General features: G+C 40.2%; 1 protein-coding gene across 1 annotated transcript in view; it reads right to left on the bottom strand.

The window, feature by feature from the left end:
• Positions 1 to 23,761, bottom strand: part of nrn1la (neuritin 1-like a) — a 97,536-nt gene extending 73,775 nt beyond the window's left edge. Inside the window, exon 1 of the mRNA XM_042410705.1 lies at positions 23,528 to 23,761. Within this exon, the coding sequence (XP_042266639.1) occupies positions 23,528 to 23,585 (58 nt within the window). The 5' untranslated portion in view covers positions 23,586 to 23,761. The remainder of the gene's footprint in view (positions 1 to 23,527) is intronic.
• Positions 23,762 to 24,643: the final 882 nt, after the last annotated feature.

Here is a 24,643-nt window from a genome sequence, read left to right as displayed (position 1 = left end):
ACTGAAATGGCACAAATAATGCTCCAGACCACACTGCACAGAGTGGAGAACTCATCTGTCGCCACAGAGAGCAGATTAAGTTTACGTTTGTGACAGCTACACTAACTGGCTTTTCACATTAGCAGAGAGTATGATGATCCTCTTGGTTACTGAATCATTTTCAAAATAAATAGTGTAGCTTGAGTCTGTAACTTTCAAACAATAAACGTGACAGAGCATCTACTGCTGTGTTGACATTGTTTTCATTCACGATAATCAAGAGTTCTGACCGCAGCAAGCGGAAGGTCTTCTTCAACTTACTTCATATTGTCTCCACTATTAACATTCTCCACTGGCATTAGAAAACTGTAGGAGCGAACACAAGCAGCTCAAGCTGACCAATCACAGTTCTTGCGGCATCCACGTGGCATCCTCGTATTCACTGTAGCCCCTACGTAAAGATTTTGGAGGAGTGAAATGTTTGCTAAGGCATGTTCTACAGCGTAGCTACAGTGGCTACGTGTGTAACCTCCAAAGCTATGCCATAAATCCATAACTCACAACCATAAATACTCCTTTTCCCAGTCAGAATCAGTGTTAGTTGGCTATGTTAGGAGGCCCAGATGTCCCTCTCCCCAGCCATGTTGTCCAGCTCCTCCTGGGAAATACCGAAGCACTCCCAGGCCAGATGAAAAATGTAATCCCTCCAGAGGATTCTGGGTCTGTCCTGGGGTCTCCTTCCAGTCGAACATACCTGGACTACCTCCCCAGGGATGCATCCTAATCAGATGTCCTGACCACCTCAACATGAAGGAGCAGCTGTTCTATTCTGAGGTCTGCTTCAGATATTCAAGCTCCTCACCCTGTCCCGGAGGTTGAGGAAAGTCATTTTTTGCCATTTGTATCAGCAAATTCATTCTTTTGGAAGCTCATGACCATCTTCACCACAACTGTCTATAAGGTACAATACACAGGTCACAGTTTACACTCAATCTTAGTCCATCTCATCCTCATTAACAGGACCTCAAGATTCTTGAGCTTGGCTGAGGCAACAACTCACTCAACCCAAAGGAGCTAACCCGCCAGTGCTACTGAGATTTTACTGACATTGTCAACTAGATTAAGTGCAACTTGATCTCATCAGCAAAGTGTGGAAAGCAAATGTGCCACTCCAGCATACAGTACAAACACAACATAAAATAGGGTGTGACAGGCAGTATGCAATATAACCTGTGACAATTGGGGGGTCAACAAAACAGAACAGGCCTATATAAGCCCCTCAACAACATGGCACAATTAAACATCTAAATCCCATGAAAAAAAGATAAAATTGAAAGTGTAGTTCAAGCACAGTTTTGTCTATCTGTTAATTATGTGTTTAAAGCTGCACAAATCAATATTTTCATATTAACAATGAATCAAATAACTCTAATGTGAAAGGTATTACTTGTAGTGTCATATCCACAAAGAATGATCACCTGACTCTGCAGTTCCCTGCAGCTCCATGAAACGTTTTAGCTTCTTTCAGCTCATTGTTTTGGTTTTACAGCCCACAACTTTACTATTTTGGTTCTCTCACACCTCTCTTGTCAGTGTTGTTTTCAGAAAAAGAACTAAAAACCCACCGTACACTACCTGCCCTGACCAATTAGCAGACAAAGTTAGCAACTAGCTGGTGAACATAGTGGAGCATTTGGAAGCTAGAGAGAGACAGATATTTCTCTCAGGAGTTGGTGGAGACCAAAACAGAACTAAAAGGAGAGTGAATAATGGATTTACATTCATCAGGTGGACACAAACACAACCCTAAATGATTGCTAAAGTTGCTCTGTGTCTGCTTGATGTGTAAATAAGACGACCGATCACCTTTATAAAGCAATGATTAGCCTCATTTTTGATTCTGAGGATTTAAAGGCATCCTAGGGTATTAATTAGGGAGCCTGAGACCCCCTGTATTTCACACACTTGTGCTGGGGCAATATGAGATCATTTACCTTTGACTCTGTGGCCCAGCTGATCTGTTAGCCACTCAATATTAATATTTTTGAAGGAAGTCAAGGAGTCATTTAATTAGTTGAACATTTACCAAATAAACCTTGACCTGCCTCACCCCTGCTTGTAGCTGTGGCCTTAGTAATCCTCCTCAGAATCATTACAACCACCATCCACCTTTTTGACCTTTTCCCTTGAGACACAGACTATTGATTTACAATCACTTAACATGTTTGAGGAAACAGATGCTGATCCCTAATTTAACAGAATATAGATCACAGTGCTAGTTTGTGGCTGCAAAAAGGAGTGTCCACTGATGATGAGGTTGAAAACACTGTAGTCGCATTCATTTTCACACTTTCATTTCAAGTCATTTATACCTGACTAAGTGAATCAGCTGTTTAGGGATTATAGTGCCACATGTGATCCAAAACAGTCCAATTGTTGTCACTATTTAAGTCATTCTCTTCAGTAACTGAGAAAATGTCCAGCGGTGTGACTCCAGTCAGGTGATCAACAGTCCAGGTAAAGCAGAGCTGCATGAGGGACAGCTGCAGTACTTAGAAGATAACTGTGGGGAACTAAATAACTGGGGCCAACAAACAGAGAAATCACAGTGGCAGTGAATTCTCTAGTCTGTGTTTGGATGTGCGTGTGCACAGAAATTAACTTCCTCATTAATGCCATTCCTCTATAAAGTGGATACCATGCCCTACTTTCCCCATATGTCCTACTGGCATGCCCTTGGGCAAGGCACTTAACCCTGTAACCTCCCTCTAGGGGTACAGCGCTGTCCACTGCAATGCCAGCAGCAGATGGATCAATGGAGTGACTACCTGCTCAGTCATGGAAAAGAATCTGATCTACAACATTGTGAATCTGATAATACACACACACACACACACACACACAACCGATGTTCATAGTCCTGCAGCAGAGGCCGCTGGCCACCAGTTGGTGCATAATTCAGTCTAAAAGCTTGTTAAGGAGAGCTCACAACGGAGCTGTAATAAAAGATTGATGTGTAAAAAACAGTTTAGTTAGCCGGAGTTATGTAAAGGAATAAAGCAGCGGTTGAGAGATGGGTGTGTAAATGCGGCGAGAGTGCAAGAGAAAGGAGAGTTGAGAGGGAATTACAGCATAGACACAGGACAAAAGGATAAACAAGGAGGAGAAATGGGAGAATAATAAAAATGACAATGAAAAACAAAGGCAGCAAGAGACAGAGAATCTTAGAAAACCACAGAGAGTGAAAGAGATGGAGCAGCAAAGGAAAAGCAAGTGGAGAGAGATGGATCTCAGATGAATTAATGGAGTTCTCCCCGAGGCGCGAGCTAACATCTCTAGATTAGACATACGTTACAACGTCTCCAGACTAAACACAAGTCAGCAGAACACAGCACATTACAGCACAGCAACCAGTTAGTAAGACCAGCAAACAGTTGTCATCAGGAAATAAAAAATAAAATAAAAAATTTCTGTAGCATAACACTGCCCTGGGAAAACATACCTCAAAAACATAGCAACAAACCCACAGATAATTATTACAAGACTCTGCAGTTCCCCTCAGCTCTAACAAACATTTTAGCACACACATTAGTCCTAGCAACTTTATAAGGTGATAATATGTCAACTTTGTGATTATAGCTTGTTCTGCTGCCCCCAAGTGGGAAAAAAAGTCAGTCAGTCAGTGTTGTTTTAAGCAAACCTGGATGGCTGGTATGACATTTATGACAAAATAATGATTATTTTGATGATAAATAAACATTTTTTCTGTGATATACAGACCTTTTTTTACAGCAGATATTTTGGCTTGACTGTCATAGTGGTAAATATACAGGTGGCTCACTTCCATTAAGTATCCCAATAAGATATTCAGATGAGCCAAGCAACAGTCCCATTGTTATTAATTTCACCTGTGCTTTTCTTGCAATTACCAGTCAAAATATCTGCAATCAAAACATCTGTTATATATCTTAAACAATTTTCAAGTCTCTGCAAGTTAATTTCCAGGCTGTTTTGAAATGAACTGAAACCAAATGCTGGCAGAAAGGTGGAAAATCAATCTAAATAGTTGTCATGTGTTTGGGGAAATGTTTGGCAGTCATTTAAAGTATTATGACAAATTCTGTCATAATCACTGTTTTCATAGATCATGTCACTGTTGTTGTTCCATTTCATTTGTTTCCCTCTGCTTCCCCTCTCCCCTCTCTTTAAAGTCAGAGGAAATGAACCATGTAGTGCCGCTGATCCAACGGCTCACACATGCATGCATACGTGGAGAAAAACGGAGCCACCCTCACACACACCTCGTTCCCCTGTGAAGAAGACAAAGTGGGAGGTATATTGTGGTGGACGGAGCCACTGACCCTCTTGTTGAGTTAATGAGCTTTTATTGACTTCAGCACCTGAAGCTGCTGCTGTAACTTATCACTGTTAGTACCTCACTCCCCGGACGCACAACACACAGGGGAGCGCACACACACAGACAAGCAAACACACATAATATCTGTTTGTGTGTGTGTGTAGAGCTCCATGGAAACGCAGAAATGCACACACACACACCTTCAACTCGCAATTAGTGTAAACCAGAGCGTTCCCTGGGATTCAGAAATGCAGAGGAACTCACAAACACAGCAATTAGTGCTTCAAATTATGAATGGATGAGGTGCACAAAGATGACGTCACACTGATAAAAATTTGTTGTCATTACAAAGCATGTTAGAACATGATGATTGGTTGATTCACACCAGGGGTTCAAAGTCTGACACTGTGGGACCCTCCTTAGACAAAACTGAGACAACAGTGCCCCGTCTCAGTTAATGATCTGTGGGCTACAGTTTGAGCCCTGTTTTTTTCCCTACATTTGTTTACATTTTTGGCAAACTGGTATCATTAAAAATATGCAAAATTAGCTAGTAGCAGTTCCTGTCTGCTATATATTCATGGATGTACAGACAGCTATCTCTAGATTACTTTAATACTGAAGAAAACGTTAAAATGTGATGATTCTCAGGCAAGTTCTGGAGTTAGATTTTTTTTCATAATTTTTAAGTGGATTTATAGGCATATATTTGTGACGAACTTTGGAGATAATAACATCGGTAAGTGTAAGTCACACTGAATCTAAAAATATGTTTATCATGTCTGTGTGTTTGGATTTGACTGAGTTATGACCCTGAGAAATTTTCACACAAATTAAATAAGCTCCATGAGCTGTGTGTCACAGCTCCAACTGATGAACGTGTTAACAACGCGCCAAACTACATTAACCAAAACTTCCCGTTGTTTTTACAACACCGGTATGCACCTGTCTCTTTAACCTCAGGCAGTATCTTTGCCTCATGTCTCTCCCTCCACAGCCCCCTCAACTCTTGTGTGCGTCACATTTACTAGGCCTATAAAGTGCACTATATTCACCGTTTTCTTTGAGTGTCCGAATTCTGAGTGTGAAATTAATGCAGTAGAATGAAAAGGGTAGTGTACATGGCATGTGGTGTATACTACCTTCTGCTAACAATCCAACTATGCAATGCCCCACATTTATAGATGCAAAAATTACTGTTGTGTGACTCTATAGGTGACACTTATGATGCAGAATGATGAATAGTGAGTATCTGAAATCTCACTATTGATTAGGTATTGGGTGTCTATTATATAGGGAGTAGTGAAAGAGTGATTTCGGACACAGCCCTGGGGTACATCTCAAGTCTCTCATTTGATATTTCCTCGCTCCTCGATACTTGAGGAGAGCAGCCTACAAGGAAGTCTTTAACCGATTGACACGCTCCCTTATTGGATATCAGTTATTGATCAGTTATTGGACATTGCAGCTGACAGGACTGATCTGATACATACACAACATCACTGCAGTTTTATACTGGAGTGAAGACAGATTAAACTCAAGTGTATCACTCCCGAGTTTTATTCATCATCTAGTTAAACATCTGTTGGTCTGAACAACAAGATTTTTCTTTTCATGATCTGTTATTTCCCCCATTCACTCTTATTATGGATAAAATTAAAGTCTGTCTGTCTGCAAGAAACACAGTTTAACCACATTTATACTTTACATAATTTATCCATTCAGTCACACGTGAGGCTGAAAATTCCTGTTTGATATGAGTTATATAATTTCAATTTTCCCTGAAACATTTAGACTCATAAATAATTTCTAGTGTTCAAAAGACACTCTAATCATATTCTGGGTTAAATAATGAATTCACAATCAGAATATCAATAAATACAGACGCAAATAATAAATAATATAAAACTTTCTCCTAGTAGATATGGTGTCTCTGAGCAGGACACAGTATAAATACTGAGAGCAGGTTTTTATTCATGTGCAGGTGTTTCACAGTGCACATGTGCAGACACAAACTCCATCAAAAGTCGCTCCAGCTGTTAAAGTCGACTGACAGCTGATCCAGCTGTGATCAGCTGCTGCCGTCATCAGAGACAGACTTCGCTTCACGTGACGCTTCGGAGGAAAGGACGTCTCATTTGTTTAAAAAAATACTTCCTCCTTTCCTCTCCTCGTATGGTTTCCTTGCGTCTCTCTATGTGTCCTTGCTGGGATGGACTTAGATGCGAGGAAAAGACACAAGTGAAGGAAATGTGGATGCAGTTAAGAGACTTGAGATGTACCCCTGGTCTCCACACACAAGAGCACACCGGCCTCACCTACCTTATTTCCTACTCAGCCAACCAGTCCTCTGCTAGATCGTCAAGGTTATGTTCACAGCAAGTACTTTTACCTGTATCCTGTGCCAGCTCCTCTTCTGTAAATCTGTCCATGATCTAGTGTTTGTGTTTTGACGCACTGCCTTTTTCTGACCTGCCTACTCGCCTTGCACCATCAGACCTGTTTGCCTGCTCTGACTGTTCTTCTGTTTCAAAATGTAAAGCTCTTTCTTTAGTGAATTCCACTTAATTGTACTTGTAATTGTATTGTATTTGAACAAATGTTAGACTTTATAATGACAATACAAGGATCCTGCTGCATCAGCTCTTCTATTTTTTTTCATTATCACTATTGAGAAAACGTAACGAGTAAGGGATTACAATGTGAAATTTAGTAATTACATCACAGCTATTAATCCCAGTAACAGTCCACTACTTCGACAGTTCTTATTTGCATGTTGTGTCTTCTTAGCTGGCTAGCTAACATATCCCACTGGTAAGGCGATATTCAAGAATCAGCTGGTTTAGTTCAATGCAGCTTCACTGAGAGGACAGAACTTCATGCAGTCACTGCAGCTAATGTTAAGGTGGCTGCTGATGGTCAGTAAATTGTAGGCTGTCTGCTTGTTAGACCACAATATGATGTTAGACAGAAGTGGTTGAAGCTTTTTAAAAGGCACCTTTGATGGAGCTGGGCTGAGAAACAAAAGTAATGTAATACTGTAATTACTTTTTTAATGCGTAATATGTCATATGTAAGTGATGACATTTTTCAAGTAATTTATCCAACACTGATTATGAATGAAAATAATGACACATTTGAATTTTAATTAATCCTATAATGGTGACCTTTTAATTTATTGAAACTATTTTTACACTGAGTAACAAGGAAAAAATAAAACCCTACGTAATATTTTTATTAATCCAGCCTTTATGAGGTCCATCATATTCATCATAAATGAGCTGATTTGCCTGTATGGTAATTTTGGCTCCTGGAATTTGACTCCATTATACTCAAAACAGTTTCATCTACCACCATTTCCCTTGTGGGGAACAAAATATTAGAAGCACTCATCAACATAATGCGATCCAATAGCCTACATCATCATTACAAACTATAGCCTAAAAAAATGACCATTAATATGATCAAAACAAAAATGATGAATTTCTCAGGACGTAGGTCACTCACTATACAGTATAAACATCTTGTCAAGCAAGACCTGCGCAAAGAAGCAGCAGCAAGGCAAACATAAAGGTAGCAGGCAAACAACAGTGTACACAAGCAAAAGCACAAGTGAGATCTTTGGTTTACATGGCAACAAACACAGGAGTAACAACAAACCCCTGCTGGCTGAAACGAGCTACATTGTGCATCCCTGCCGTGATTCTCCTGCTTCAGATCTGAGTCTTCATTTTTACACATCAACTTAAGTGATGCCATTTTTTAATTATGTAGACCATCACAAATCTTCGCTCAAAGGACAACAGCTCAAGGTGAGAATGATCCGTTCAAACAGTGTATATTTTAGTGAGGATTTACAATGAATGGAGCTGCCAATAAGGATAGAAAAATCATGAAATACTTGAATATAGTCAGCTAACAATGAAACAATCTTAGATTTACTGTCACTGAGATGAAGTTAAAATGTCTTATCACTGAAGTGGTTCAGAATATTGATGTTACTTTTCTAGCCTGACTCCTATGATCTGAACCTTCACCTTCACACACAAACACACACACACACACAGAGGAAGCATCCTCTCGAAAAAAAATGCCTCTTACATACACAACATGGGAATTTAATCTTCCACTTCCTGTCCCAGGGGCTGTACGTGTTGTGTGTTGTTATGTGTTCATAAAGAATTTATTATACATGTGTGTATAAATTAATGCACAAGAATCGAAATAGAACTCTTTGAATTCTGTTACTCAACTCACAGTAAATAATTAGGTGTGTATGTGTTAGATACTGCTCTGTGATAGCCTGGGGATGTTGCATATCTGTATATTAACAGCCATGTGCATATGTTTCTAAATATGAGGACTTTATGGTTCTCTGTGTTCAACGTCTCTATGCTCCCTACATTAACGTCACAGGTGTGAAGAATCCTTATTTGATAATTGTTATTTTATTTTATTTTTAGTATTATTTCTTTATAGAAAATTTTAAAAAATCACTGTGCAGTCAACCGCATGTGCTGCTTTCAGTTCATTCATTCTGTGTCTGGAGTCCATTGCTGTTTTTGGCAGTGTTCAGATCGACATCTGTCAGCCCTGCATAATGAGGCCAGTCCGACGGCGCAGCAGGGTTGCTATCGCAGAACGCTCAGGCAAAAAATACACGGTTGTGTGGAAAAAAAGTTGAACCTGGCTCAACTTTTGCAGCAACCTGATGTCATCAAGCAAGGTGTTGTGTTGGCTAATCAAATAAATGAAAGTGCACAACCCCGATGAATTACTTTGTAACATGAGCACCGTTTTTCTGCTGTTGACCTTGCGGCCATTGTGACGAAAGATAAAATAGCTCCACAGTAATAACTTTTCAGAGTTGTAAAATCCTGTCAAACGGCTGTGCAGCACTTTGGCATCTAATCCTTCACATTCTTGGATCTGTTACTCCAACTGGACTTCCTGGATTGTATTTCATGTCTCACTGGTACCTTAAGCAACAACCCCCCACCTATGCAGCTGTCTGCATTGTTTTAAGGCAATTTGTAAGCGTATCTTTTCCTCTTGGTTTCATGCCTCCGTCCAGACTAAAACAGCGTTTTTCTCCTCCAAAAACTGAGCTTTCCCAAAACCTGCCTCAAAACGATGATGTACAGTAAGTAAAGTTGAGAAGGACTCTCTGTCGACTCTCTCTTTATGTTGATTTTGCCAGACGACATCATGATTTATGTGTAGTGCAGAAGTTTAGCTGGTTAACATGTAGTGTTTGAGCCACGATTAAAGCACTATTTCATACTTGTTTCGTTGTCTGACGACAGAAACAGAAAAATATGTAAATTATACATCACAACACAGTTCAGGTGATCTCAAAGAAGATACTGGCTGGGTAGCCTGCTCATCACAGTCAGTTGTGTGACAGTGAAGTTACGAAGACAACTTTCTGCCCTCTCTAACTTTCTCTGTGATCTCGCATTTTAATTCTCAACTTAGCTGATCACACAGCTGTTGTCATTAACTTTTTATTTTATTTTGATTTTGTCTGATGACATCGCAACCATTAAATAATGACTTGGTCAGCTGGGCTGTCTGTCCCACTCCTTGCCAGATGTTAGTTATGATGTGCAGTTTGCCAACTGAAAAGAGGAAAAAGAAGAGACTTAATCAGGACATTTTTATTGTTCAGATATGTCACTGTGGTCAGAGGTTTCTATAAAACAACCTGGAAACGCTAGTGTGGACACAAGTTGTTTTCATATGAAAACTGCTTTTAAAATTTAGACGCTGTAGTGAAGACTAGTGATGTGCAGAGGGCCCAGTATTTGTATTTGTATCTGTATTTGTTGAGGCAGCAAAATTATTTGTATTTGTATTTATATTCAAATAAAAGTGGAATGAGGCTTAAAAATCCTGTTTTTGTTTTTATTACACTTTTAATTTCAGAAAATTAAAGTGTTACAATAAGTGTTCATGAATAAATTACCTTGAGAAGGAGGTCGTCCCCACACCGGGTCTCGAACTGGAGTCTCTCAGATCATATACGACTGCGCTTACTACTGAGCTAAAATTTTACTCATCACCTCATTGCAGACAGACCTCTACCTATTTATACACCCATAACCCAGAGAGAGCACAGTGTGTATTGTGTAGGGAAGAACTTTAAAGGTGATTCTTGCTTTGCACTTGTCATTTATTGCCTATTTTTTACAGCCTAACTTTGTGGAAAGGGGAGGGGGAACAGCAGGTTATGGAGAGTCCCTTGGGAGCACTTCACATGTATCAGTGGCTGAGCTTTATCTCTGGGGAACACCAGCAACTCCAGGAGTGATATCCAAATAAGGAAATGTGCGTCATGTAGCAGGTGGATGTGACTCCCCTCGTTTAGACCTGCTGATAGACGTAACAGCAGAGCAGAGGGGAGAGACTGAGATAGTGATGTAAGCAACCTGCATGCTGGTATTTGACATGCTTTTTTTTTCTTCCCAAAAACAAATAATTTTTAAAATATGTGTATGAGACAAATATTTGTAAAAAATCCACTATTTGTGCTTTGCAAAATAATGTATTTGTATTCAGGCACACCCCTAGTGTAGACATATTCTAAGTTCCTGGATCAGTTAGGTGTTGCTGTGCGGTGCTGTCGATCGTGACTGGACAAGCAACAACTGCCTTCCAACTGGCCATCACATCACACTGCAGTGCACACAAAACAATAACCATTTTACTCAACCATGACTTGTATTTTGCAAACGAACAAGAACAATAGGAAGTGGATGAATGATGACGTCCCATCCCTGATGAGCATTTGGATAGAAGTCATTCAGGTGGGGCTGGAATCAGCTTTAAAAGATTAAATGTGTACCAGAAGATACTGCAGTGCTTTGGAGAATTGTAGGTGTACCACAAGTTGAAAAAGTGCAAGGTGAAGATGAAGAAAATGAAGCAAGATTATGGATAAATCAAGACATCAACAGACACAGTAGAGCAAAGCAACAGTGGTTCAATGCACCAGACTGTACTATTGTACACTGACTGGTGTGTATTTTCAAAGCTTCTCTGTATGTGAAATATAGGCTAATAGAAAAGAACTGAGCGTCAAAACCTCAGAGGTTGTGTAGAGGTCACAAGTTGTTAACTGCTATATTTGTCTAAATGTGAAGGTTGACTCAGTTGTGAACAGCTCAGGCTGACAGACAAATGCTGTCTTCCTCAACCTTCACATCTTTGATGACTTTGGTTTGATTTTCCTGTTGGCTTGCTTTTCTTCCCCCTTCTACTTTGTCTGGTTTTTCTCTCGACTGTCTGGCTTCTGAAGGAGTTGGCGGTCGATTGTGTTCTTTCTTCGTCTTTAAGCCTCAAAGCCCTCAGCCCTGCACCCACAAACCTGGGCTCTGTCCATGTCACCTTGCTCTCTCTCCCACAGAAACACAGGTGTTCATGCATGCAAGCACAAAAAACCAAACACACATAAGCACACAGGGGCAGGTGCAGGCGTGCATACATGCTCATCCGCCGAGGCATGCACATCTTTTTTTAATGGCTAAGTCACTTCACATCCTTGTGGGTTGTGCACATTTATTCAAACAACTTCCCGTCTCATCTTTGGCAGGATGCAGACAAACAAACACACAAGAAAAATGACTTCAAAATAACTAAACTGCAACTTGGAAAGAAGCTGCAAAAGCTGAGTTGCTGAATGTAAATCAGCACTATGAATCATCTTAGAAGAACATTTTGGGGAATACAGTCTTGATTTCTTTCTGAGAGTGAGATGAAAAGATTGATATCGGTCTCATGTATTTGTATGGAGTCAGAGCCAGGGGACAATTAGCCAAGCTTAGCGTAAAGACTGAAAGCTGGAGGAAACAGCCAGTCTGGCTTTCCTAAAAGACGCTTACCAACACCATTTAAAGTTCACTAATTAACATGTTGTATCTCATTTGTTTTGTCCATGGGTATTTTTGAACTTTTGAACAGAGCCAGGCTACGTGTTTCCCCGCTTTCAGACTTTATGCTACGCTATGCTAAACACATGCTGACTTCAGCTCAGTACTTAAGGCAGAGACTTGAAACTGATATTCTTCTCATCTCACAATAGCAAAGTAGCAAAATGTTGAACTATTTCTTTTGATAACCTGTGTTTTCATTTGCAATAGCTTAAGCAAGATTTCAAGTTTCAATGAACACTTTTGACAAAAACACTGCGCTCAAAACACAACACTTAAGTGCAAGGCCACATATACTGTATCAAATATGGTGAAAAGACAGCTCTGCACACTTGAGCGTGTGTTTTAAGGTGCTTTATGACAGCTTCTTCCCATTTCCTCTGACATGTATTTCCTTCATTTTGATCTCCAGATTGATATTCTGCATGGAAATGTACTTCATGATATGTATTTTTGTATTTGGACACTGGAAACTACAGTTGGGAGCTGCTTTCCAATGTGTACTTTTTTGACAAAGTACAGTTAAGGTCTATTTGATGTGTATAAACAAACAAAAAAATCAGCTTCTATGCAATCTATGCACTCTATGCATTGCCTCTGTGCACCGCCTGTTGGCATCTACGTCCTATTGGACTCAGACTTAGCTTTATGGCACTTACTCATGTTGTTCCCTCCTGACTAGATACCTGCTTGTGTTGTATCAACTCTCAGATGTACGTTACGTTGGATAAAAGCGTCTGCTAAATGAAAAATTGTAAATTGTATAAAAGCTCTGGGGTTGCCTTTTGTCAAACATTTTACCCTGATGGTAAGATGCCAAGCATTCAGCCAGCCCAGCTTAACTTTAAAATCCTTGAATTGGACCTCACTGTGTAGAGCCTCATTGTTCTCTCCAAATTTCAGAGAGGTGAAATAGTTCTTTCCTGAGTTGCAGCAGCACTGATTTAAAGAATTTTAGTGGCAAGGTGGCCAACTCTGCAAAGCCTCAGCTTTTTGAGGTGTTTCGGCATCTTTAAGAGTCATTTTGTTTTAGTTCACTTTCATTGTTCTCATCAACGTTGTTTCCAGAAGCAGCAGGCAGCCATTTTTCAGCTAAAAGCTCTTATAAGCCCACTCTACGCAACCCGCCCAGCACTAAATGACAGACAAAGTTAGCAATTAGCTGGTAAACACAGCTGCTAAAGAGCTTGATAGTTCCCTCAGGAGTTGGTGGAGACAAAAACAGAGCTAAAAGGAGATCTTTTGGTCAGAAACACGACTCCAAAAGAATGATAATGTTGCTCCGTGTCTGTTGGATGTGTGTTTGCTAACATGTCAACGTTAATAAAAACTTTATAAGGTGATAATACATCAATATTGTGTTTTAATTTTGTTATACTGCCCCCAAGTGGTCAAAAAAAACAATTATTGAAGCTTTAAAGGTGACATTATACTAGTTTTCAACAAACTGATATTGGTCTCTTAGGTCCCCAAAACATATCTGAAGTTCCACAAAAGCAACATGAAAAAACAGTTACCAGCATCCAACCTACTACTGTCGTCAACCTACTACATGCTAACGCCAACAGGCTAACCTGCTAAATAAACAATAAAACAGCATAAAACATGGCGAAACTTACAGCTTCCAAGTTTAAGATTGTGTCACAGACATCTAAAATAAAGTGAATCCAACAGGTCTTCACTTCCTCAGATGATGGGAGGAAATAAAGACTGCTGTGTTGGTCTGGTTTGCACACATATTTACTGAAAGATGGAGCAGGAGAAAAAAAGAGAGGATGGTCTTTTCTCATAGGTCTCTAGACACACCGGGGATGCATATGTATGTTGAAAACATACATATGCATACAGTATATAAAGTGCACTGTTGAACTGTTCCTGTGCATACCTTTTAACATCAGCAGCCGACTGTATAGCTGGTTAACACTCTGCCCATCCGGGAAAAGATGAGAGCATTATCAATCTAAAGATGCTAGATAATCCGGTCATTTATTACACAGACTTTATCACATTTTCTGCCCATTTAGAGGGATGCCTGATTACATTTTGACTAATGATGGCATCATCAGTTTCTACATGCCTCCAGATCTCTGTTTACACTGCTGCTGTAGACATATCTAAGAAGTCTTCACTCTTAACTGTGTGGGGAGATAGATTTCCACCTCATTTGTCCTTCAGAGAACTGCAGCTTTTCTGTGTACAATGTTTCTCCTTCTTCCACTTCTACTTGTCTCTCTCTCTCTCTATCTCTCTCTCTCTCCCTCTTCTCTCTCTCTCTCTCTCTCTCGGGTTTTATTCAAAGTTTCCAGAGTTGAAGTGCTTTTGCAGGATCTCTTTTGTTGGTTTCAGATCATATTAAATTGAATTGTCCGGAGGCTCTGGTCAGTGATCCATGATGGTCTGCCTTTTTCTGACAGGCTTGATAAATACAGGTCCTGATCTCTCTCCGCGTGTCTATTCCTCCCTCCTACGTCTTCTCTCCATCTTATTCTCTCCGTCCTCTCTCTCTACTTGTCCTCTGCCCCGCTCACTCTCCTTCCATATCACTCCCCTGACTTCTCTCTTGTATTGTGTTCTCGTAAACTGTATTGGAGTTTTTCACTTTTCTCAATTTCTTTCACTTCTTTCAGACTGAAAGCCAACGCTCTCTGCACTCGGTCCCTATAGAATTGTGTGTGTGTGTGTGAGTGTGTGTGTGTGTGTATGTCCACAGGAAGCAGACAAAAAGACAAGAGCACCACTGACCTTGGACACCCAGTGTTCCCCTCCTTGCCAATAACCTCCCTATGCACTCTCTGTACACACTGCGGGATGAAGAGTGTGTGTGGTGAGAGTTTGTGTGATTGAGAGAAGAGAGGGTTTGTGTAAATGAATGAACGCACACATATATGTGAATGAACAGGCATATCAAACACATGTACTCAGAGTCAAATTTTGGTTTTAGGAGCCACATGCCAACATACATGACCACACAGTGAGAACAGGAGATGAATTCAATTAGAGTGATTACAATAGAGGACAGTGACTCCTTTATACAGTATGTGTGTGTGTGTGTGGGTGTGTGCGTGTGCGTGTGTGTGTATAGAGCGTCCTTAAACTGTACGTGTGTGTGTGTATGAATATTCATGCTTAGTGCAGTTTGGGGATAAGGAGAAGAGAGTCATGCTCTGCAGGTACTTCATTACTTTGTATTTGTTAGAAGAACCCTGACACACTCTTACACACACACACACACACACACATACACATACACAAAAACACGAAGCTTGTTTAAATGGTCTTAATCCAAATCTTGCAGTACACACACAAACATGCACACACAAACTGTCACCTTTTGCTTAAATGTCCTGGTGTGTTAGAGTAATACACACACACACACACACACACACACATCAGGGGAGGATCAAGGAGAAGCTGCAGGTACCAAAACAACAAAATAAACTGGAAGAGACAAATGTGTGTGTTACATAGGTGCATATCCTGTTGTGTTTGTGTGTGTGTGTGTGTGTGTGTGTGTGTGTGTGTGTGTGTGTGTGTACTCGGTATGTTGGCTGGTATAAGATTCAAGTGTGTCCTTGAACGATTTAAGTGCTTGTTAAAGATTTATTTGTTTATTAGGTGTGTGTGTGTGTTTGTGTGTGCGTGGACATTACTTTCCTCACCACGAGTGTCTGCATGTTGGGTAACAACTGGAAAGTAGAGCTGAAGATTACAGCACGCATACAGAGAGAGTGGAAAGAAAAGGAGGTTGTATAACAGGTGTCTGATTGGAGGAAGGACAGCAGAGGACTCTTCCACCACCACCACCACCAGCATCTCCCTGGGATCCTGTCATATCTCCTGTCTAAGGGGACCGATGCTTGATGAAGATGCGTCACGCTGATGGAATCTAATCACCAAATTTTTGACTGATACATGTCAAAGATAGATTGTAACATTTAAATGAACACTGTACATTTTGAAGAGTCTACAACTATGCTGGTGGTTCTGTGAGGCTGTACTTGAGGCACAGCAGCACTTTGAGCTATATGCTAACATCAGCATGCTGCAGTATGCTCACAAATACATTGTTAACATGCTCATGTTTAGCAGGCATTTACCACGTTTACCATCATAGTATGACATTTGCTAATTGGCAGTAAGCACAAAGTACAGCAGAGGCAGATGGGTATGTCAGTAGCTTTGCAGGTATTTTATCACAAACCAAAATATTGGACAAATTGAAATTTTGAGCTGATGCTGTCGCTGGATCATAAGTCAGAGGCTTGTCAAAGTTATTACAACTGATCCTAAGGGGGACGTCAACGTCTGTATCAAATTTCACAGGAATCCATAGAATAATTGTTGAGATATTTCAGTCTTCATCAAACAGACATTGCCATCCTTAGAGCTACATGCTAGCTCGGCTAAAATGTGTGTTTCAATACACTTAATGGTCTCACAAAATAGCGCTTTAGGATTGTATTTCCCAGCTGAGCTGACAATAGTGCTTTCAGTCATCAGCTCAAATGTGAAAAGCTGCTGATACGGCCATGATGATGCAGTACACTCAGTTCAACTTGAGCATTCATGTACTATACACCTTTAATGAGCAGTGGAGGGGTGCAGCTGTGACAAAAGGTGAGAGAGTTAGAGACTTAATAAGTAGCATCCATGTTGTAAGGTTTTGTAAATGAAAAAATAACTATCACTAACTAATATCACTAAAACAGGATGAGTTTCAAACAAAAGATGCAGCAAAGCAACACTGTTTCTAGTTGGCCTTGAAAATTTGCTGGTCGAATTTCAACAACAGTGACCACGTTCTTGATTTTGTCATTCATACCTTGCACATAGCTTCAAGGGAAGTGTATGCGAGGAAGGGCGAATTTTGACGGGCCGGTGCAAATGTCTGAACGACCTTCTTATTTTCAATTCATCTTTGGTGCAATGTATTCATTTCTATGAGGTTTCCTCTCTTGTGATCTCATGAGATCACATAAAAATCAAACAGAGTTTTCCCATGAGACATATATATACGTATATATCTTACCACATGAGAACTCTTAAGATCTTTAAACTTAAGAGAAAACTCTGGAAATGAAGTGGCTTTGCTTTGAAACATGTGATGCAGGATTCTCACCATCAGATTTATCAATATCTGTGAATCCCTGATGAAAAGGACGAAGAGAGGATGGAGAAGAGCAAAAAAAAAAAGAAGAAAAAAAAGAGGGGAGATGATGAAAGAAGCAGAGCCACAGAGACGAGAGAGAGAGCAAGTTTAAAATAAAAAAGAGGAGTGATGGAGAGATGGCATAGATATATAAATGACTGCAGGGACGAGAAGTAAGACAGAAAAGAGAGAGGTCTGGAATAAGTATGGAAAGAAAGAAGGGAATGAGGGAAGTAGGAGGAGGATGTAGGTTAGAAAAAGTATGCAGCATGGTGGACACAACTGTGTGTGTGTTTGAGGTGTGTGTGTTCAGTTGTGCAGAAACTGTGATCTTCGTGAGTCGGATGGAGAGAAGAGGAAGGAGGAGAGTGGGGGGCAGCAGGCAATTTTCCATGGGACTTTTAAACCTATTTTAATGAGGAATCTTCTATTTCATGTGTCTGTGCTGCAGTTTAAAAAAAAAACACCTTGAAAACGCTGCAATCGACCCACTGAGAGGGAACTCGTAGAGAGAGGGCAGTTAGGAAGTGTTTCCTGAGGAGAACAATTAAAAGCCAAACATAATCTCCCCCTCGCCTATGGACTGCTTTTAATGTGATTATTGGGGCGCTAATGACGCAGACAGGAGACCTGCAGCCTGGGGAGACCCATCCCTCTCTCTCTGGCCCTGATACTTGACGGTTTTTGAGCAGAGATGGAACAGACAAAACATAACTGAAAACACGAATGGTATGAAGCTCCCATCTGGGCTTGGGCTTGGAGGCTGCACATTTATAAAAGAGAACCAGCTTTTGAAGTTTAAAAAACATTGACATCAACCATAGGGCTGCCACTAACAATTATTGTCATTATCGATTAATCTGTCTGTTATTTTCTTGGTTAATTGCTTAGTTGTTTGGTCCATAAAATGTCAGAAAATGGTGAAAAATGTTGATCACTGTTTCCCAAAGGCCAAGATGACGTCCTCAAATATGTTGTTTTGTTCACAGCAGTCCACAACCCAAAGATATTCAGTTTGCTGTTATAGAAAGCTGAAGAAACCAGAAAATATTCACATTTAAGAACCTTGAATTAGAGAATTTGGACATTTTTTGTTGTAAAAAATGACTCAAAACTTACTTGACTATCAAAATAGTTGGTGAATAACTTAATAGTTGGCAAATAATTGATAAATTGATTAATCAGCTAATCATTGAAGCTCTAATCAACCAGGCTAGGGGAGTCTAACAAATGTGCATTTCAGTGGCATTATGGGAAATGTTGGCTCTAGCTTTTTGGAGCTCTAGCTTTTTGGAGCTTGACCCATATTAGGATATCTATGACCTCTGTTTTATAGGTGTTGATTCATTAATTTTACGATCCGTCTCTTTTGACTCTCCCACCTTTATGGAAGAGTGATATTAAATTGCTGGAGTACCCCTTTAATTTGACCTTTTTTACCCTTTGAACCCCATCCTGACCGCTGAGGACTCAGCTAAACCTCTCTCTCTCTCTCTCAGCTGCCTGCTATTCCACAAAACCTGGTTTCCTTTGGGTGCTCCTGTGTTTTGCTAAAGCCACATTTCAGATAAAATATTTTGACTCTCATACTGCTGAAGCGGTAGTTTTTGCACTTAGAAGAATTTGCTTTATATTGGACTGCAGATGCAGATGCTGTATATTTTTTTGTAAGTTTGTTAGGTTCCAGTGACACCTTGTAAGACTAGACTTACATAGCATCTCCCCAAACACTAGAAAACACAGTGTGAATAGCAAATGCGAGTCAGAACAGGGAGACAGGGATCACCCTGCTTGTCTCCTCCTTATGCAAACACATCTACATTTATTCAGTATTTTTCTGTTATTTCAGAGAGATTCACCCTAATAGCAAAACTTTTCAGACTGCATAAATGTTGTGTAGGTTCAGTAAAGGTTCATTTTAATATTCTGTGGCATCTGAATTAAACTAAAACTTCCAAGTTGGGCCAGCAGCATTTTAGAAAATGAATTTTTATAATCCATCACGAGACAGTAGACTTGTAGGCTTCTCAAACAGGTCAGTAGTAGAGCAGCAACAATTAGCTGATCGACAGCAACTTAATCAGCAACTATTTTGATAATCAGTTAATCATTTCAGTCATTTTTCAAGCCACAATGTCAAAAATTCACTTCCAGATTTTCAAATGTGAGACTTTGATGCTTCTTCTTGACTGAACATGATAGTAAACTGAATCTCTTTGGGTTTCGGACTGTTGATCGGACAATATAAGACATTTGATTGAAGATGTCACCACTGAGTCTGGGAAACTGGGATGGACATATTTAACAGTTTTCTGATGTTTTATAGACTAAACAATTAATCAAGAAAATAATCGCCCGATTAATCATCAATGAGATGATGGTTAAATGCAGCCCTAGTCAGTAGGAACACAAAAGACATTTTGGGAAACATGCTTGTTCGTTTTCTTGCTGTTATATGAAAAGATTGATACCAATTTCATATCTGTATGCTAAATATCAGGGTACCACCAGCAGCCAGTTAGCTCAGCTTAGCATGGAAGCAGGCGCAAACAGCTAGCCTGGCTATTGGTAGCATAATCTGTCTACCACCACTTATAAAGCTCACTAATTAACATGTCATATCATGTTTCATTTCATCTGTACATAAACCAATGTGTAAAAAGTCCAGTTTTTGGTTTTACAGGGAGTTATGTGTGGGAGCATTTCTTATCTGGGAGCAGTTTTCCAGGAATCATGATTTTTAAAAATCTTTGGACAGAGCCAGGTGACTTCCTGTTTCCAGTCTTTATGCTAAGCTAACTAGTAGCTGGTATCTATCAATCAACAAGAAAGCGAATAAGCATATTTTCCAAAGAAGTCAAACTATTCTTTTAAAGGCACAAAAAAGACATAACACACAAAGCACCAGTCAATAGTTTGGACACACTGTTAGGAGTAGCAGAGCAGGTGGACCCAAAGCCAGGAGAATAACTTCTTTATTTTAGTTCGAGTGCAGGCAAAGAAAAACTGAACAGAACTGATCAACATAGAACAAACAGAGCAGAACAAAGGTGAACAAAGGATCCAACAAGACTGAAAACAAGGACTTAAATACAAAGTGAACTAATGAAACAACAAGGAACAGGTGGCAAGACACAAGGGCAGGCTGGGAGCTGACTGGCTGGAGACGACACAGGGAGCATGGGCAGGGCTAACGAGACTGATGCAGGGCAGGTGTGGAGGGCAAAGCAGGCTGGGGACACGGGGCAAACAGAAAACCAAAAACATAATCCTCTTATATATCCAATAAGCCCATCTAAGAATATACATGAATAAACTTAAATACACAAGTCCACTACTATAACCTACAAATTCTTATTTACAATTTCAAAATGATGCAGTTCTTCTCACATGACACACAGAGGATGTAAATGAAAATTATTCAAATCTACAGAAACAAATATTAACAGACTCCTTTTTTCATAATGTGTTGAAGATGTGTTAAAGAGAGTCCAGCCACTAAACAAACACCTGTCAGTCTGTGGATAAGAACATCTGCTAAATGGCCTGAGTGTAAACACAGAAGACGTGTGGAATGAACTGTCTGGTGTATAAATTGCTGCATCTTTGATGTCTAACTTGGTGTGACAAACTCCTCAGTCACATTTCACAACTAGTGTGAAGGCAAACTTTAATTTCAACTTCAAGAGCGTACTGCCACTCAGTCCAGTTCAACAAACAGGGAAAAAGTCCGAGGGCATCTGGTGGACAGGTGGAGGGACATAAAGCCAGACTGGGACAGAATCATGACACACATAGTCTGTCCAAACTTTTGACTGGTACTGTATATAATCTACACGCAGTTTACTGGCTATTATTCATTTTGGCTTGTCACATAGGAAAAGCACAAGTGTATCTAATATCATTAAAGTAATACTCTTGAAGATTTTCATTTAAATAAATGTCTGTTAAGTCACAATCTATCACCAAATGAGGTAACACAATGGTGATTGAGCCTATGACCCACTGATGAAAGCCCTCGCATTTGCAGTATTATGAACTGGGTGTCGGTGGTGAAATTCCCAGAAAAAATCACAAGCTGCGCACATTTAGTGAGGGGTTTTCCATCAGCTAGCAGTGGTTGGTCTGCTAAAGAGGCTATGCAGAGCTAACGCAACAGACTCACTCTTCATCTGCCAACTGACTGAGGTCGCTCAGGCAACACTGTTTGGATCTCTGGAAAGTGAGGTCCAAAAACACACCTGCAATTACCACTTATTAGCATAGGAGATCTTTGAGATTGTTACTTTAATGATGGCTCTGTTCTATTCAACTGTCCCAGTAAGTCATGACAGTGTGACAACATGCAAAATACCAGGAACGTGAAACTGAAGCAGCTAAATGGAATTCAGCCATCATCATATTTATTATTTACACTTCTTTTCCTACTGTTACAAGTTAAAATGTCAGACCTTCTGTTTTGTATTTCTTCCTTTTCCCTCATTTCTACACACACATCCCTATGAACCTCTTGATGCTGCTGAGGAAGAGCCTCATGCTCAAGATGGAGCTGCATTTGAGCTTTAATTGGCTGCATTTGAGCATATATTCAGCAGGTTAAATCTCCTCACTTTCATGAATCAAATCCTCCTTTTTGTCCTTTGAGAAACATTGTAGAAGAAGGTTTTCATTTTACATTTGCAGAATGTTATATAAATGTTGTGATCAAAGGCAACTGTAAATAATGCGTGGTTTAAAAATTCAGGGAAAAGTTAATTATAGGCTAAAGGTAATTATAGGCTGTTATGAATCTCAGCCAATTAAATCTTTAATAGTTGTCGGTTTCAATGTCTTTGAAAGTGCAAGCAGTGAGGGATGATGTTTTTTTGTTTTTTTAAATCTTCAGATAAAGTATTTAAAGAATTTGAAAAATGTGAAAGTTGACAGAACAACCGCGTGCACACACACACACAAACACACACACGCACACATTTGGTTAGAACAAAGAAAGTTCCATTTAAAAACATCAATCAATATTAATATTACAAAGAGTCTATTTTCTCCTCTGTGCTGCAGTTAAATGACGGAGTGGAGGGACAGACTGAGTGAATGGGAGCGATGACAGCAGGTGAGTGTTTTCAGGTCAGGTTCAGATGCCGAGCTGAACAGAGTCTCAGGAGACTCAGAGGAGGGGGACAGATGTGATTCATTCATCATTTATCTCCGTCGGTGGGACCTTCTGGGTTTTTTTTTTTCCCCCTTCCCCACACGGTGTAACACTGCCACAGGACTCACATCCAACCTCTCATCTTCATTGCTCTGACATCAGCAGCAGGATGGGATCAATGATGATGAAGATGATGATGATGAATTTGAACGTGTGCTGTACTTCAAAGTGGATTAGATGCTGTTTTAGAGGATAAAACCAATGTAAATCACTAGTATTGTCCATTAAACTTACTTCACCTTAACTAATTACTCAAGTTTCATAACATAGAGTTAATAAACCAGGTGGCAGGTGAGAATTATTAGAAATGAAGAGATGCTTCCCACTGCTGCACTTACTATAATTTACATTACCTGATTGATCTAAGGTGTTTAATACTGGAAATAAATGATATAATAATCCACTCCAGCTATTAATCAGCAGCAGTTTGAAGTGTAAGAGCTGGAGAGACGCGGGCAGATCACACTCAATGAAAATCACGACGGCATTTTACGCAACCATCCTGTATCCACCTCTGGGACCAATCTCACATGCATACTCAGCCTGCTGCATCCACACAACCTCTAGGCTATATTTGTTTTTTTTATGATCTCTTCCTGATCGCATCTCTCCTGCAGCAGCAGCAGCAGCAGCAGCACATGTTCCGCTGGATGCTGGAGATGGATGTGGAAAGCTACGGGACCCCTGAACTTGCTGCGCACAGAGACGCATGACAGACTCAGGTCTAGAAGATAGTGAGTCGCAACATCTACATTCATTAAGATCTGTCGTTTTAAAGCACTGTTAAATCCTATCTGTGCCATCCATTTACGCACAGTCACTCCAAATTCTCCTCACTGCAAGGGAAGTTGTGCACTGCACAGAAACACAACTTTCAACTCATTCACATTATTTTCAGTACTTACTCAGAATAAGAGCAACAGGCACGAAGAGGAGGCATGCAGAGTTCATCAGGGATGCCATGCTGATCCGACAATCTGTCCTCCGACCTCGCAAGTTGAAGGTTTGCGCCGGAATTTCCCAAGTTTTTGTGTTTTTAAAAGAAAAGAAGCAGACCGCCGTCCCGCTTCTCGACGCTGGTGGAAGTGTTTCCGTCCTGTCTTTGGTGCAGCTCTGTACTCCAGTGTGAGAGCATCCACTGTGCGCCTATCCGCTCCACTGAAGGGGAGGGCGCGTCCGTGCAGGAGGAGGAGGAGGAGGAGGAATAGGAGGAAGGTCTACAGCAGGTCCCCGATGGGCTGCACATGGAGTCAGATCTGGTCTGGATAGAGGGAAGGATGCAGGGAAGGTTCTGGGGAATCTGACAGTGCTGGCAGAAATATTCAGATCCTTTGCTGAAGTTAAACTAGCAGTAGAACAATATAAAAATACTGCATCACAGTATTATCAGCTAAATATACTAGTATCAAAAGTAAAAGTACTCATTCTGCAGATGTATGATGTTACATACTAGATCATTAATAGTGATGCATCAAAGTGTTGTGGCTGCTGGTCTGACTACTTTATACAGTATATGATTTAGTCTCAATCTAGGGGTCGGCCCACCCAAAGGCCACAAGATGAATCTGGGGTCATATGATGATAACTGGAATAGGAAAGAGGTGAAGCAAAGTTCTGCTACACAAATTGGTATCATTTCCCATATTTCCTCTCATCTTTGCTTATTTGTGTAATAATAGAATTTTACCTCTTTGAACATCCAGCTGGTATTTAAGTGAAACCATGTGAGGAGTTTGAAGGAACCATTAATTACACACAGCTTTTACGTAAGGAGTCACAAGCCAAAAAAGTGGGGAACCATTGGTTTCATATTTAACAATCTACAGCATTTTATAAGTTTATGTTTTGTATGTGTAATCTAAATCTGTAAAGTAACTAAAGACGTCAAATGAATGTAGCAGAGGAGAAGTATCAAGTTAAGTTTCCTGCACTGTGGGCTACTGTAGCGCCCATTAGCAAGGCTCTGAATCCCAATGTTGCTGTTCTGACTACAAACCACTAACTTTAGCACAACTTTAAAT

The sequence above is a fragment of the Thunnus maccoyii genome, chromosome 5, assembly GCF_910596095.1.
Source record: "Thunnus maccoyii chromosome 5, fThuMac1.1, whole genome shotgun sequence".
Taxonomy (NCBI): domain Eukaryota; kingdom Metazoa; phylum Chordata; class Actinopteri; order Scombriformes; family Scombridae; genus Thunnus; species Thunnus maccoyii.
The sequence above is the reverse complement of the archived record's forward strand: the minus strand, read 5'-3'. Positions and strand labels throughout refer to the sequence as shown.